This window comes from Protopterus annectens, chromosome 1.part1 (assembly GCF_019279795.1).
Source record: "Protopterus annectens isolate FY-2018-M chromosome 1.part1, PAN1.0, whole genome shotgun sequence".
In the NCBI taxonomy this organism is placed as follows: domain Eukaryota; kingdom Metazoa; phylum Chordata; order Ceratodontiformes; family Protopteridae; genus Protopterus; species Protopterus annectens.
The window spans coordinates 762,119,547-762,136,025 of record NC_056726.1 but is presented as its reverse complement, the minus strand read 5'-3'; the positions used below and the strand labels follow the sequence as shown (position 1 = coordinate 762,136,025).

The following is a 16,479-nucleotide window of genomic DNA, read 5'->3' as shown; positions in this document are numbered from 1 at the left end:
TTCCATGTATGGGATGTTCCTGGATGCCTTTCCACTCTTTCTAGTGATATCTAGGGTCATTCCAAAGATTCAGAAGGATTCTCTAAAGATAATTGTGGTAACCCCCTTTGGCCAGGTAATAGTTGTTCTCTATTCTTTTCAAGATGGCTAAAGGCAATTACCACAAGCTTCCTTACATACCGGACTTCCTCACACAAGAGCTGGGTTATTTAAAATACTCCAGCCTGAAACTTTTTCAACTGTCTGGATGACATAGTTTTACTTCCCAGAAGATATGCATCAGGTGCTAAATTAGGTTAAGAAAACTGATTTTCTAGTTGGTGTTAAACTAAGAACCAGGAACCTTTTTAGGCCCAGATGCCCCTGGTTCTTCAATGTTTGTGTGAGTTATTATCTTCCGGACGTTTGTACTCTTCAATCAAGATTCGCCTCTCATGGTTCCAAGATGGCTTTGCACTGATCAGCAGCTTAATTTCAGTCTTCCAGTGTAAAAAAAGAAACTGAGTGATAAGGGCTAGTAATGCTGCCATCTATAGTAAAATTCAGTTACTAGGTAGTAAGTACACTGTCAGGATGCCAGCAAAGAAACTTATAGAGAGCCTGAATGAAAATAAAAAAACATGTGCAGAAAAAACTTACTGGGAAGAATCCTGCAGCTGTTCAGTAAAAATGATTTCATGCTCCAGGTTTGATACAAGAAATGGCTTCCAGTAATTTATATGAAAAAAAAATAAATCAAGTTATTTAGAGCTGATTAAAATAAATGACACATTGAAGGAGTGTAACAACTCAAATAACCAAAGGCTGGAAAAATAAAAGAAGCTTTAAGCAGCTATTCATATGAACTGATAAAACTGCAAAAATCATAGAATGAAATGAAGAAAAGGCTGCCTTTGTATGAGACTTCTCAAGAAGAGCCGTTTAAAAAAATGGTACAATTATATGACAGAACATGCAGAGAAAACCTGAGATTTTCTGCAGTACCAAACGAACTGGAATAAACAGACTGTATTAATTTTATGAAAACAGAAATAAGCAACTAGACTGATATTTCACAGCAGGATTTCTTAAATGAAAGGGCACAGCTAGGCAGAAGAGAAGCAAATTTATCCCAGCAATCAGGGAATGTCGAGAAGCAGTTGTGAAATTCAAGCTGCTGTATCTACCTGTCTTCAGAATATTTTTTTCCTGGAGGATCAGTCATTTTTTGATGCGGAACCGGCTAAGGAGGAAATACGTTTGTCCAACAAAAAGTGAGCCATCAAACAGAAGGGGACTCTGCTTCTCATTTTTCTGATAATAAAACTTATAAAGAGATTCTGCCAGTGAAACTTCTTCCAATGTTCCACACGAAAATACTTAAGAGACAGAAAAAGGTACAGGAGTTGACCAGAAGAAACGGCAGTATGTTGAACTTGAACCAGAGTCTGGTGTTGGGAGATGGAAATAAACAGGAAGAAGATCAGCAACACTGAAATTAGTGAATAAATGTGAGACCAAAAAACATAAATCACATTTGTGAAACATGGCTTTACAAGAAAAAGTGGCTGAGAAATATTGGACTTTTGTTGACTTTGTTAAACTTGTGGGTGGACTGAACAAGAATATACCACATTTCATGTCTTTAATGGTTGGAAGGAAGCTAAAAAGGGGAAAAAAGTAACTAAGTAAAATAATTTTTGTTCCCAACTATATTTGCATAAACAATTTTGTGATATAACCTGTACGTTGTATAGTAGAGCTGATTTGCATAGTATGTAGTCAGTGGTAACTAAAATGAGGGGGTGAGGGTGAATCTTTTCAGTGATTGTTTCATAGTTTCATAGTTTAGTACTACGCTATCTGCCCTGGGGCATTTGTAAGCCTAGCCATTGTGATGTGGCTTTCGCCACCCCATGAAATGGTACAAAAATGCACAGAATAGATTTAGAATACTGTGACTCTGTCTAGTAGTGACACAGTGAAGGTCCTCTTATATAATAGAATTAGTTTACTGTGCCCCTGTCTAGTAGTGACACAGATGTGACCCCTGGGGTAAACTTACGATCTCCCATCCACTCATCAAGATTTCTCTTGAAGAGAGTTAGTGAGGGGCTCTGCCTAACATGTACTGGGATTCTGTTCCAGAGCATGGTAAGCCTGTCTGTAAAGCTCAGCACTTGTTCCTAAAGCATTTTTAGTCAGGTAAAGCACTTCTATATTATACAAAGTACTTCACTAGCTTAAAACCCCCTTGAGTACCCACTTCCCTATAGGTCCTTTCTGACTCAGTTACACAGCAAACTTTTTCATTTCTTCTAGCATGTCAAAGGGTCATTTGCTAGCGTCCTCTCCTGCTCAGCTGGTGAATCTGGGAATATTGAGGCAATGTTACAATTGCCTCATGTACACAGACAACCCTCTCCTCCTCCCACAAAACACAAATACATGCGAGAGATGCAACTATATAGCCAAACTGGAGGCTGAGCTCTCTGAACTCAGGACTGGCAAAACCAGACAGGAGGAGAAGGTAACCACACACACACCATAAACCCAGTCTCACATAGAACTATCACAACTACAAATCAAACACATAAACACACAAAGACATACTCTGAGGCACTGATCAAAAATCTACCAAAACAGCAGAGGCCTCCAAAGCAGACACGCAAACAACTGCCACCTCATGACATAACACAAGCAACACATAGATCACAAAGTCAGTGTGCAAATCAGTCACAGCCCTTAAGGCCAAACACAATGCCAGACACACTTGTCAGAGGTGACTCCATAGTCAGACACACTGACGTCCCACTCACCAGACTGAACAAGGAGAGGGTCACAGTAAGCTGCCTGTCGGGCGCTAGAATCCGCCACATAACACAAGCACTCAGGTCACTCCACAGCAAGTACAAGTATGACTCAGTCATTGTCCATGCCGGTGTGAATGACCTGAGACGTACCTCCTTGGACTACATGAAAAGAGACATAAAGGAGCTCTCAGATTATGTAGCCCAGCCTGGTATGACCCTGACCCTGAGCAGTATCCTACCTTCACCAAGAATGATGCCACAATACAGAGACAAAATGATCAGTTTTAATAATTGGCTTAATTTCTGGTGTCATTCTAAGGGGATCCAATGTCTGCCTGCCTGGAATGACATGCTTGACAAGCCACGCTGCTTCGCAAGGGACGGCTTGCACCTGTCACCCCTGTGTTTCCGGATATTGGCAAAGGCTCTTGCCACCCCCATAGTGCCTTTTTTAGACAAGGCTCAAATTCTAAACCCACCACCCTAGAAAACAATAATGGAAAAAAACTAAGGGTAATGCTGCTCAATGCCAGAAGTCTAAATCTCAAGATGCACGCCCTCGAAGCCCTCCTCAGTATGGAGAACATTGATGTCTGTGCTGTGACTGAAACCTGGTTCAAGGCTCCTGAGAGCACCCCGGCACTATCAGGTTTTACCTCATATCATGCTTTCCGGCCCCAAAACCCAGACCGTACCACAAAAGGAGGGGGTGTATCCATATTCATCAAGGATACCCACACCTCCAGGCTGGTGGCAACTCACGAAGCATCAGATACCATTCAGGTGCAATTAACCATAGGCAAAACTGCTCTACAGTTTGTAGCATGTTACAGCCCACCCTCTCAAACTCAGGAACCCCACACAGCCTTCCTGAAGACACTGGAGAGTATAAATGTCTCTCCAAACACCATCATACTGGGTGACTTCAACTACGCAAACATAGACTGGGAACATTACTCAAGCCCCAATACCCTAGCCCAAGGGTTCCTGGAGTTCATAAACTCAAATGCTATGGAAAAACTTGTCACCATTCCCACAAGAGGTGAAAATATACTAGACCTGATCATCACAAACATGGGGACAAAATGCTCCACACCGGAAGTATATCCCTCATTGGTGAGATCAGACCATAAACTAATCTCACTGGAGATCCACATCCCGCCCCCACCCCCAACAAAAAAGACCACAGTGAAGAACTTCTCAAAAGCCAACTTCACACTTCTTAAGACTGGTGTGTTATCCTTCAAGGCCCCTAAGCCATTGGAAACCACAACCCACGCTGCTGAATCCCTTACAAATGCTTTCTACGAGCACCTTCAGGATTGCATGGATCAAGCAATCCCAAATAAAATCAAGACCCTTTCCACCAAAGGCAAGCGCCCGATCTGGTGGACCCCAGCCATAAACAAACTTTACAACAAGAGGAGAAAGCTACTACAAGATAGAGCAAAATCCCTAAAAGGGAAGACATCTCTGATCAATACTAGTAAAAAACTACGATCACTCATAAAATCATCCAAGGCCAACTTTGAAAGAAAAATCACCAAGGACTCAAAAGACAATCATAAGGCCTTCTTTAGCTATGTTAGAAATCTGGGTGGAAACTCCCAGATATGCTCAGAATTAGTCCAAAATGATACAAAATCACTGAACCCACAGACATTGCAAACATACTGGCAGACAGGTTCAGTGAAAATTTCTCCCCCAAAAGGAGAAATATCTATCCCAGCAGAGTGTAGCCTCCCAATCATCTCAAATGCCCAGGTGAGAGCTGCTCTCTCTAAAGCTAAAAACACAGCATCAATGGGACCGGATGGTGTCCCCGGCTGTGTGCTACACAAACTCAATGAGGAACTAAACCCACACATAAGGCTGCTGTTTAATCTTAGCCTTACCACAGGATACTTACCCAAACAGTGGCGTACGGCAACTGTGGTCCCACTCCACAAAGGCGGTGCTTCTACGGACCCTGGTAATTACCGCCCCATAAGCTTAACAAGCCTGGTCTGCAAAGCTATGGAGAGGATCATAATGGAACTCATAAATAAAGACATAGGGGACCTACAGACATTGGATCCTACCCAATTCGGCTTTGTCAAGGGCAGATCATGCCTCTTGAACTTGGTCGACTTTTTTGAAACAGTCACCAAGGCCATTGATGAGGGTAAGGCAGTTCACACAGCCTACCTTGACCTTGCAAAAGCTTTCGACACAATACCCCACTCGGGTATCATAGAAAAGCTCACCAGCTTAAATGTAAACCCATATGTCACAAGATGGGTTGCAAACTGGCTCAAGGACAGAACCCACAGGGTTAGAGTTGCTGGTGCCATGTCAGACTCCAAGCGGTCATAGCGGTGTCCCACAGGGCTCAGTCCTGGGCCCCCTCTTGTTCAGCATCTACTTTTCAGAAGTGCAGGCAAACATAGGAGGATTGTGGCTGACAAAGTTTGCAGATGACTGCAAACTGGGTGCCATAGTTGAAAATCCATCAGACACAGATATCCTTCAGAGAGGTCTCATAGAAATGGATAACTGGTGCCAGAGCCATGGCCTTAAGCTAACGCCAAAATGTATAGTCATACCCTTTGGTAAAAACAAGGTAACCCCAAGTTACCACATAGGTGGCAATCCATTAAGCACAGAAGAGGTTATCAGGGACCTGGGGACCCAAGTTGACAGTAACCTTTCTTTGACACTCACATTGCCAAAGTGGTAAGGAGGACCTTCTAAATTGCCCACCTGATTATGAAGGATTCACATCCAGATCAAGGGAGGTCATTATTCCCTGTACTCTTCACTTATCAGACCAATGATCGAGTACAATGCCCCATTCGAATGTATCTTACCCGACACCTGCAGCAAATGGAAAGACCCCAAAGTTCCTCACCAAAAGGATAAAGGGGCTCAAAAATATGCCATATGCTGCCCGACTGAAGAAACTCCAGCTCTATTCAGTCGCATACCGTCTGCTCAGAGGTGACCTGTGCCTGACATACAAGGCCATGTCCAACCCGGAATTAATGGACATGCTCCACCTCAAAAAATCCAAATCCACCAGAGCCACAAGAGCAAGAGACTTAAACCTCAACACGGATATAAATAGGACGTGCTGGAGGGACAGATTCATCACCCAGAGACTCCCTATGCTGTGGAACAGAATTCTGGTCCATGTGAGACAGAGCACCTCGCTGGCTCTGTTCAAGAGGAATCTTGACCAGTGGATGGGAGATCGTAGGTTTACCCCGGGGATCATCTCTGTATCACTGCTGGACAGAGGCACGGCAAACTAATGGGTATAGTATTCTTCAACCTAAGGGGTGGTGAAAGCCACACAACTCTGGCTAGGCTTATAAATGCCCTAGGGCAAATAGCCTAGTATGAACCTATGAACCTATCCCTCCAGCATGTCCTATTCATACTTGTGCCGAGGTTTAAGTCTTTAGCTCTCGTGGTTCTGATGAATTTGGATTTTTTGAGGTGGAGCATGTCCATCAGTTCCTGATTGGACATGGCCTTGTATGTCAGGCACAGATCACCGCTGAGCAGGTGGTATGCTACTACTGAATAGAGCTGGAGTTTCTTTAGTCTGGCAGAATAAGACATATGTTGGAGACCCTTGATCCTCTTGGTGAGGTACTTTTGTGGTCTCTCCAGCTGTTGCAAATGCTGGGTGAGGTACATACCAAATGGGGCATTGTACTCAATCATGGGTCTGATGAGGGAGGAGTATAGGGGTACAATGACATCCTTGGATCTGGATGTGAATCCCTTCATGATAAGGTGTGCAAGGTAGAATGTCTAATCACTCTGGCAACGTGGGTGTCAAATGAGAGGTCGCTGTCAACTTGGGTCCCTAGGTCTCTGATTACTTTTTCTGTACTCAGTGGGTTGCTGTCTATGTGATAATTTGTGGGTACTTTGTTTTTCCCAAAGGGGATGACTATACATTTTTTGGCATTTAGTTTAAGGCCATGACTCCGGCACCAGTTGTCCGTTTCTGTGAGGCCTTTTTGTAGGATGTATGTGTCTGCTGGTGTATCGACTATGGCGCCTAGTTTGCAGTCATCTGCGAACTTTGTCAGCCACAACCCTCCCATGTTTGCTTTAACATCTGAGAAATAAATGCCGAACAAGAGGGGTCCCAGGACAGATCCCTGTGGGACACCACTTGTGACTGGCTTTGAGTATGACACTGCTCCAGTGATTTTAACTTTATGGGTTCTGTCCTTTAGCCAGTTTGCAACCCATCTAGTGACATAAGGGTTTACATTTAAGCTGTTGAGCTTATCTGTGATGCCTGAGTGGGGTATTGTGTTGAAGGCCTTAGCCAAGTCCAGGTAGGCCGTATGGACTGCTTTGCCCTCATCAATGGCTCTAGTGACTGTTTCGAAAAAGTCAACCAGGTTCAAAAGGCAGGATCTGCCCTTTACAAAGCCGAACTGGGTGGGATCAAGTGACTGTAGGTCCCCAATGTCTCTGTTTATGAGTTCCATAATGATTCTTTCCATAGCTTTGCAGACCAGGCTGGTTAAGCTTATAGGGCAGTAGTTCCCAGGGTCTGTAGAGGTACCCCCTTTGTGGAGTGGGACCACTGTTGCTGTACGCCAGTGTTCAGGTACATATCCTGTAGTAAGGCAAAGGTTAAATAGCATTTTTATGTGCGGGTTTAGCTCCTCTTGGAGTTCACGTAGTACGCAACCCGGGATACCGTCAGGTCCCATTGATGCTGTGTTTTTAGCTTTGATGAGGGCGGCTCTCACCTGGACATCTGAGATGACAGGGAGATTACATTCAGCTGGGATAAGTATTTCTTCTTTTGGGGGTGAGGGAGGGGAGAAATTTGCACTGAACCTGTCAGCCAGAATGTTGGCAATATCTGTGGGTTGAGTGTATTTTTTGTTGTTGTGAACTAACTCTGAGCATATCTGAGGGTTTCTGCCCAGGTTTCTAACATAGCTGAAGAAGGCTTTGTGGTTATCTTTAGTGTCCTTAGCGATTTTTCTCTCAAAGTTGGCCTTGGATGTTTTATGAGAGAACGTAGTTTTCTGCTAGTGTTGATCAGAGATGTCTCCCCTTTATGGGATTTTGCTCTGTCATGCAGTAGCTTCCTTCTTTTGTTATACAATTTGTTAATGGCTGAGGTCCACCAGACAGGATGCTTGCCTTTGGTGGAGAGGGACTTGGATTTATTTGGGATTGCATGATCCATGCATTCTTGGAGATGTCCATAGAAAGCATTTGTGAAGGATTCAGCATTAGGGATGTGGTATCCACTGGCCCAGTGGGCTTAAAGGATACCATCTCAGTCTTAAGAAGAGTGAAGTCTGCTTTTGAAGTTTTTCACTGTGGTCTTTTGTGCTGGGGGTGGAGGTGGGATATGTATATCCAGGGTGATTAGTTTGTGGTCAGATCTCATTAGTGAGGGGTATACCTCCGGTGTGGAGCATTTTGTCCCCATGTTTGTGATGATCAGGTCTAGTATATTATCTCCCCTAGTGGGAGAGGTGACTAGTTGTTCCAGTGCATTTGAATTTATGAATTCCAGGAACCTTTGGGCTAGGGTGTTAGGGCTAGAATAATGTACCCAATCTATGTTAGGGTAGTTGAAGTCTCCCATTATGATGGTATTTTGTGATACATTCATGTTGTATGTAATAAAGATACCAAAGTAAACAAGTACTTGTAAGTTTTAAGAAATGTAGGTACTACAATGTAAAAAGAGAAGAAAGGCTGGACAAAAGTGTGTTTAAGTTAATATGCTGTAATTTTGGGCTCTTGGGGGCAGGATGGGGTGTAAAAGCACACTGATTATAACACTTGTTCATAGGTAGGTACTAGGCTATCTGACCGAGGGCATTTATAAGCCTAGCCAGAGTGTGTCGGCTTTCGCCACCCCATTGAGTAATTAACTGATCCTCTGTCAAGCAGAGCCACTGAAGTGATCCCAGGGGTGTATTTTCTGTTACCCATCCACTCGTCAAGGTTTCTTTTGAAGAGTGTTAGAGAAGGGCTCTGCCTAATGTAGTTTGGAATTTTGTTCAAAGGCATGGGGAGTCTCTGTGACAGGAATCTATCCCTCCAGCATGTTCTATTTATTGTTGTGGCGAGGTTTAGCTCACTAGAACGCGTGGCTCGCAGTGACTTGGATTTCTTTAGGTGGAGCATGTCCATCAATTCTGAGTTGGACATGGCTTTGTAAGTCAGGCAGAGATCACCTCTGAGTAAGCGATATGCTACTGAGTACAGACGGAGTTTTTTCAGTTGGGCTGCATAGGACTTATGTTTGAGGCCAGTAATCCTCTTGGTGAGGTACTTTTGTGGTCTCTCCAGCTGTTGGAAGTGTCTTGTGAGGTACATCCCAAATGGGGCATTGTACTCTATGATGGGTCTGACAAGTGACGAGTAGAGGGGCACTATAACCTCTTTATTTCTAGATGTGAACCCTTTAGTAATTAGATGGGCCACATAGAAGGATTTCCTAACTACTTTGGCAATATGATTGTCAAAGGAGAGATTACTATCTACCTAGGTCCCCAGATCTCTTATTACCTCTTCTGTATTAAGGGGGCTGCCACCTATGTGGTAATTTGTGGGGGTTTTGTTTTTCCCAAATGGGATGATTATGCATTTTTTTGGCATTTAGCTTGAGGCCATGACTTTGACACCAGGTGTCCATCTCAGTAAGGCCCTTTTGGAAGATGTCCGTGTCAGCCAGAGAGTCAATTATAGCTCCTAGTTTGCAGTCATCGGCGAACTTGGTTAGCCATAGTCCTCCTGTGTTTGCCTGTATTTCTGAGAAGTATATACCGAACAGCAGGGGTCCCAGAAATGAGCCTTGTGGGACACCACTTGTGACTGGTTTAGAGTCGGACCTGGAGCCCGCTATTCTTACAGTGTGAGTTCTGTCTGTAAGCCAGATGGCAATCCATCTCGTGATGTAGGGGTTTATGTTCAGGCTGGTGAGTTTTTCTGTAATACCTGAGTGGGGAATGGTATCGAAAGCCTTGTAGAGGTCAAGGTAGGCTGTATGAACAACCTTTCCCTCATCTATGGCCTTGGTGACTGTCTCAAAGAAGTCAGCCAGGTTTAGTAGGCATGATCTGCCCTTAACAAAGCCGAACTGGGTCGGGTCAAGTGTTTGGAGGTTCCCAATGTCTTTGTTAATGGGTTCCATGATGACGCGCTCCATAGCCTTGCAGACCAGGCTAGTCAGGCTTATGGGGCGATAGTTATCAGGGTCAGTTGTGGCCCCTCCTTTGTGGAATGGAATAACCATTGCTGTGCGCCATTCTATGGGCACATAGCCTGTGGAGAGGCTGAGGTTGAACAGCGTGTTTAGGTAGAGGGGTTAGTTCGTTCTGTAGTTCGTGCAAAATGCAGCCTGGGACACCCTCTGGCCCCATTGACGCTGTGTTTTTGGCTTTTGAAAGGGCTATTTTTCACCTGTGCATCTGTGATTTCTGGGACACTACACTTTTCCGGTATTGTTGTGGGCCCTTCTGGGGGTGAAGTTTGCATTGAATCTATCTGCCAGGATGTTGGTAATCTCAGTAGGTTCAGTATATTTTGTGCTATTTTGCACTAGTTCAGTGCATATCTGCGAGTTGCCACTTACATTCTTAACATAGCTAAAGAAGGCTTTGTGGTTATCTTTTGAATCCTTGGCTATTTTTCTTTTGAAGTTAGCCTTGGATGATTTCATGAGGGACCTTAGTTCCTTACTGATACTGATCAGGGATGTCTTTCCTTCTTGGGATTTGCTTTTTTTCTGAACACGTTTCCTCCTTCTATTGTATAGCCTGTTTATGGCAGGGGTCCACCAGACTAGTTTCTTTCTCTTAGAGGAGTGAGTCTTGGTTTTGCTAGGGATAGCACGATCCATGCATCCTTGTAGGTGCTCATAGAGTGCATTTGTAAAGGTTTCTGAATCTTGGGCAGTGTTATCCTTTAGCGTGGGAGCTGGGAAACTTACAGCCTCTGTCTTAAGTAAGGCGAAGTTTGCTTTAGAAAAGTTTTTTACTGTGGTTTCCTTAGTTGGGGTGGTGGTGGGGTGTGGACATCCAGAGTGAATAGTTTATGGTCTGATCTAACCAGTGACGGGTTGACCTCCAGTGTGGAACACCTGTCGCCCATGTTTGTGATGATCAGGTCCAACATGTTTTCATCTCTGGTAGGGGAGCTTACTAGCTGATCCAGGGTATTTGAGTTGATGAATTCCAGGAAGCACTGGGCCTGGGAGTTTGGACTAGAGTAGTTTCCCCAGTTAATGGTAGGGTAATTGAAATCGCCCAATATCACAGTGTTCAGTAGGACCTTCATGTTTTCTAGTGTCTCCAGAAAGGTGGAGTGGTGGTCCTGGGTCATGGAGGGTGATCTGTAGCAGGCCACAATTTGCACTGCAGATTTGCCCGATGTTAGTTGCACACGGATGATCTCAGAGGTATCAGGCTACGCCACTACACTGGAGGTGTAGGTATCCTTGATGAATATGGATACACCCCCTACTTTTGTGTTTCGGTCCGTGTTCTGTGGCCAAAATGAGTGGTATGAGTTGTAGCCCAGTAGTGCTGGGGTGCTCTCTGGAGCCTTGAACCAGGTTTCAGTTACTGCACAGATGTCGATGTTCTCCATACTGAGGAGTGCTTCGAGTGCGTGCATTTTGAGATTTAAACTCCTGGCGTTGAATAGCATAACCCTCAGTTTTTTGTTATTTGTGCTGTTTATGGAGGTGGGTTTGACTTTTGAGCCTTGCCTAAAAAAGGCACTATGGGGGCAGCAAGAGCCTTGGCCAGTATTCAAAAGCCTAGGAGTGACAGGTGTAAGCTGTTTCTTGCAGAGCAATACGGCTTGTCGAGCATGTCGTCCCAGGCTGACAGACACTGGATCCCCTTTGAATGACACCAGAAGCTTAGCCAGTTGTGAAAGTGATCATTTTTCTTTATACTGAGGTATCATTCTTGGTGAGGGCAGGATGCTACTAGGGGTCAGGGTCATACCAGCCTGGGCTACATGATCAGAGAGCTCTTCCATGTCTCTCTTCATGTAGTCCAGGGAGGTACATCTCAGGTCATTCACAACAACATGAACAATGACAGAGTCATATTTGTACTTGTTCTGGAGTGACCTGAGTGCTTGTGTTATGTGGCAGATTCTGGATCCCGACAGGCAGCTAACAGTAACCTTCTGCTTGTCCAGCCTAGTGAGTGGGACGTCAGTGTGCCTGACTATAGAATCACCTATTACTAGTGTGTTAGGTATGTTATTTCGCCTTAAGGGCTGTGATTGTGTGGCACACTGATTTTGTGTTTTATATGTTGTCTGGTTTGTGACGGGAGGTGCAGGTTGTTTGGGTGTCTGCTTTGGAGGTCTCTGATGCTTTTGCAGGTTTTTATTTAGAGCATCCGAGTATGATTTTGTGTATTTATGTGTAATTTTTGCCAGTGCTGGTTTAGTAGGTCTATATGTGGCTGGAGGTGTGGTGCAAGTGTTAACCTTGTCCTCTTGACTGACTGTTTCAGTCTTGGGTGGAGACAGCTTAGCCTCCAGCTTGTCCGTATAATTGCATCTCTCGCACATGTTAGTGTTTTGTGGTAGGAGGAGAGGGTTGTCTGTGTACATGAGGCAGTTGTAACATTGCCTCAGGATACCCAAATTCACCAGCTGGACTGGAGTGTACACCTGAAATTACCCTTTGGTCATGCCTGAATAGTAGGGTGAGCTGCTTGGTTGGTGAGGGGTGAATAAAGAGCCTTTCCCTGCTGGGCGATCAAGTGTCAGGGTATATTAGTGCTTGCTATTAGGTCTGAGCAAGTGCTGGACTGTAGGATGCTTTTTGAGTGCTTAGGTTGAGAGTTAGACTAGTTTCAAGGGAAAAACTAAAGAGGAGACTTAGTGGAGCCGGGAATAATTTAACCCTAGCTAACCGGCACTGCCCGGCGCACAAAACCATGCAAACGCGTTTTTTATAGCAGGGAAATTTAAGAGAAATTAGCCCAAAATGGCCAATAAACTACTAACTTCTTGGCTGGAACCACTCCTCCAGGGACAGATAGGCTGCTCAAAGCTCCCCTCTCTCACAGGTGATCACTGAAACTTCCTTCTATCCAAGTAAGGTATGGGCAACTCAGAAACTTGTAACACAGCCCTGAATTCAGCACTAGCCTGAAAACTGGACTATACTAGCTTAGAAAGGAATTTTTTTTTTTTTAAGATAAGGCAAAAACAGTAAAAAATACACTTAAAACAGCTTTAAACGACTACAAACGATCAGAAAAGGGTATCACACTTTAGTGTGTAGCCTACAGCAGTTAAACAAATTATTTAAACAAAAAATAACTTTTTAAAAGTGCAGGCAGTCAAATAAGTACAATATGTGAAAAAAAACAAGCTTTTGAATCACAATAAATGCTGGAAAATCAGTGTTTAGGCGGAAAACAGTTAAGTACAGCAGGAAAGTACAGAAAACTGATACTTAATCACTCCAAAGTCTCTCTTGTAAGCTAGAAGGCTTGTATCAGTTTAAGGCTTTCTAGTGCTTCTCAGTAGGTTAGTTACAGGAAAGATGGGAAACAAGCGCAGATGTGGTCTTTTAAACCAGAAAGTGGAAATAGATGGACAAACTGTCCAAATGGTCAATAAACTACAATTTCTGAGCCAAGAACTACTCCTCTTGTGGTAGACAGGCTACCTAGTGCTTACCACTCCCACTGATAAGCTAGAAGGCTTTCCTCCAACACAAAGGCTTGCGGGGCTCAGAAGCTTACCAACAGTCCTGGATACAGCAACTCTGTATCTGGACTAGGTTAGTTACATGAAAGGTGGGAAATAAGCACGGCTTTTAAACCAGAAAGTTGAAAGAGTTGGAAAAAAACTGCCCAAACAACAGCTACAATTTCTGGGCCAGGAACCACTCCTCTTGTGGTAGATCCCTCCGAGCTACACGCTCTAGGGACCTAAACCTTGTCACCACAATAAACAGGACATGCTGGAGGGATAGATTCCTGTCCCAGAGACTTCCCATACTCTGGAACAGGCTACCCATCTATGTCAAGCAAAGTTCTTCATTAGCACTCTTCAAGAAAAATCTTGAGTGGATGGGAAATAGGAAATACACCTCGGGGATCACTTCTGTGTCTCTGCTCGACAGTGGCACAGGAAAATAACTTTCTTGGGTGGCGTAAGCCAGGGAACCTTGTTGGCTAGGCTTATGTAGGCCTTTGGGCCGACAGCCTAGTACCTTCCCTCCAACACAGAAAGGCTTAGCGGGGCTCAGACGCTTACCAACAGTCCTGGATACAGCAAGTCTGTATCTGGACTAGACTAGTTACAGGAAAGGCAGGAAACAAGCTTAGAATTTTTATTTATTTATTTAACAGAAAAGCAGCGAAACAGCAGTAAATACAATTCAAATTGCAGTGCAGGCTAGCACACTTGAGTATGTAGCAACATTATGGCAAATACAGTTTAAATAAATGCAATTAAATTAACAAATGACTAAAAACAAGTGCAGAAGGCAGTAAATTAGGCAACTAACAAGCAGTAATAAGTGCAGAGTAAGAGCAACTGAACAGATAACGGCATGCAGAACAGCAATTAAGACAGTTACAGTAAGAGCAGCTGAGTAAAATATGTATATATTGTATTTATTTATTTATTTTTTTTTTTTGAGGGAGGGAACAGAGCAGGATTAAGAGGCTACAGGGGTTGTCCTTCCCAAATGCTTTCTTTGTACACAGTAGGAGTGCCTGAAATCAGAATATGATCTCACTGCATTCAGTTAAGTGAGCAGATGAGATGGGCCCAGAAGTTGTATCCAAATACAAATTTACAAGAGGGGCGGGCAATTTCAAAGCCACCATTATTAACACCGGAACAAGAACGGGGGGGGTGGATGAGGAACTAACTGTAGAGACACAGCCACAACTCTCAGTTAATATTCATTGAGAAACACAAATAAATAAATTAAATGCAGAACTATATGAAAAAGAACAGATAAAAGTGTACTTAAATTCACTTATACGTCCAGTTGATTTCAGGTAGATCTTAGCCGGAGCAAAGCTCAGATAATAAGCAGAAATAACCCAAAATATACCACTTATATAAGGCAGGACAGGATATCAGTGACGAAGTGAAACTACCCCCCACTGCTATCAATGGCTACACAGAAATTTTAACAAGTACTCTGTAGAGACACAGCCACAACTTTCAGTTGAGATAAAATTCAGTGAGAAACACAAATAAATAAATTAAATGCAGAACTATATGAAAAAGAACAGATAAAAGTGTACTTAAATTCACTTATATGTCCAGTTGATTTCAGGTAGATCTTAGCTGGAGCAAAGCTCAGATAATAAGCAGAAATAATCCAAAATGTACCACTTATATAAGGCAGGACAGGATATCAGTGATGAGGTGAAACTACCCCCCACTGCTATCAAGTCTCTTCCTCGTCAGATTCGCTGTTCAAGCAGCTTTTATGCCCTTTGTGCTCCCAGCTGTATACTGATCCAGTAGAGTTACCTTGCCAACACTTTTTCTGCAGGAGCAGCTAAAGAAATCCCTGAAGAATCTGTCCCACAAGAGAGACCAGCAGAACTCGATTATAGAAAACTTTGAAGCTCAGCTCAATGCGATTCCAGAGAAGACCAGGGCAGTGGAAGAGCAAATCAAGAAGAGCTTTGGCAAGTTGCATGTCTTCCTGTATGAAGAAGAGAATTCCCTGCTACGGAAACTTCATGAAGATGAGGAGCAACTAAGACAGATCCTGGAGCAGCGCATCCAGATTATCAAGAATGACCTACAGTTGCTGACCACTGGAGTAGATGAAATAGAAAAGAACATTGAAGAGGAAGATGAAATCTCTTTTCTGATGAAACTGAAAGAAATGCAGGAAAGGACCAATATCCCAAGTAAAGATGTGGACCTGTCCCCTGTGGCATTAAGTGATGACCCGTATGCTGGACCACTGCAGTACTGGATCTGGAGGAAGATGCTTAATATTCTCAAATTAACTCCAGAACCAGTTAAATTAAACCCTGAGACTGCCTGCCCCTTCTTGATCCTTGATGGACAGACAAGAGTGCGTTGTGGTGACAAGAAACGATCAGTGCCTGACCTTCCTGAGAGGTTTGATCCTGCTGCATGTGTTCTGGGCAACACTGGATTTGACTCTGGAAGATACTATTGGGAAGTGGATGTTGGTATAAAGACTGAGTGGGGGTTGGGTGTGGCAAAGGATTCTGTGACTCGAAAGGGGGAAGTAAAACTATCACCTTCCAATGGGTTCTGGGCCATTGTTCGAGATGGAGAGGTGTATGGGGCCTATACTGTGCCTCCTACCCCTCTTAAGCTGACCAAGCAGCCTAGGAGGATTGGAGTATACCTTGATTGTGAGAAAGGGTTGCTGTCATTCTATGACCCTTATGAGTTCTGCTGTATTTACACCTACAAAGACACCTTTGTGGAAAAGGTGTACCCTTTCTTCTTTACTGGTGTGAAGATGGGCAAGGGGCTACCATTGCAGATTGTGACACCTAGGCTGTGACACCAGGGATGGCAGAGCAAATAAGTACCATCATCAAAGAAGCAGTAGGCACTCTTTGTTACCTATAGGGGTGGGAGGTTGGCATAATGGTTAAGGTGTTTGCCTTATAAACCAATGGTGCAGGGTTTGATTCTCAAATGG

General features: G+C 43.8%; 1 protein-coding gene across 1 annotated transcript in view; it reads left to right on the top strand.

Moving 5' to 3' along the window:
* The window catches only part of LOC122815002 (nuclear factor 7, brain-like), a 97,458-nt gene extending 80,979 nt beyond the window's left edge, over nucleotides 1–16,479 (top strand). The window contains exon 3 of the mRNA XM_044087258.1: nucleotides 15,337–16,479. Within this exon, the coding sequence (XP_043943193.1) occupies nucleotides 15,337–16,338 (1,002 nt within the window). The 3' untranslated portion in view covers nucleotides 16,339–16,479. The remainder of the gene's footprint in view (nucleotides 1–15,336) is intronic.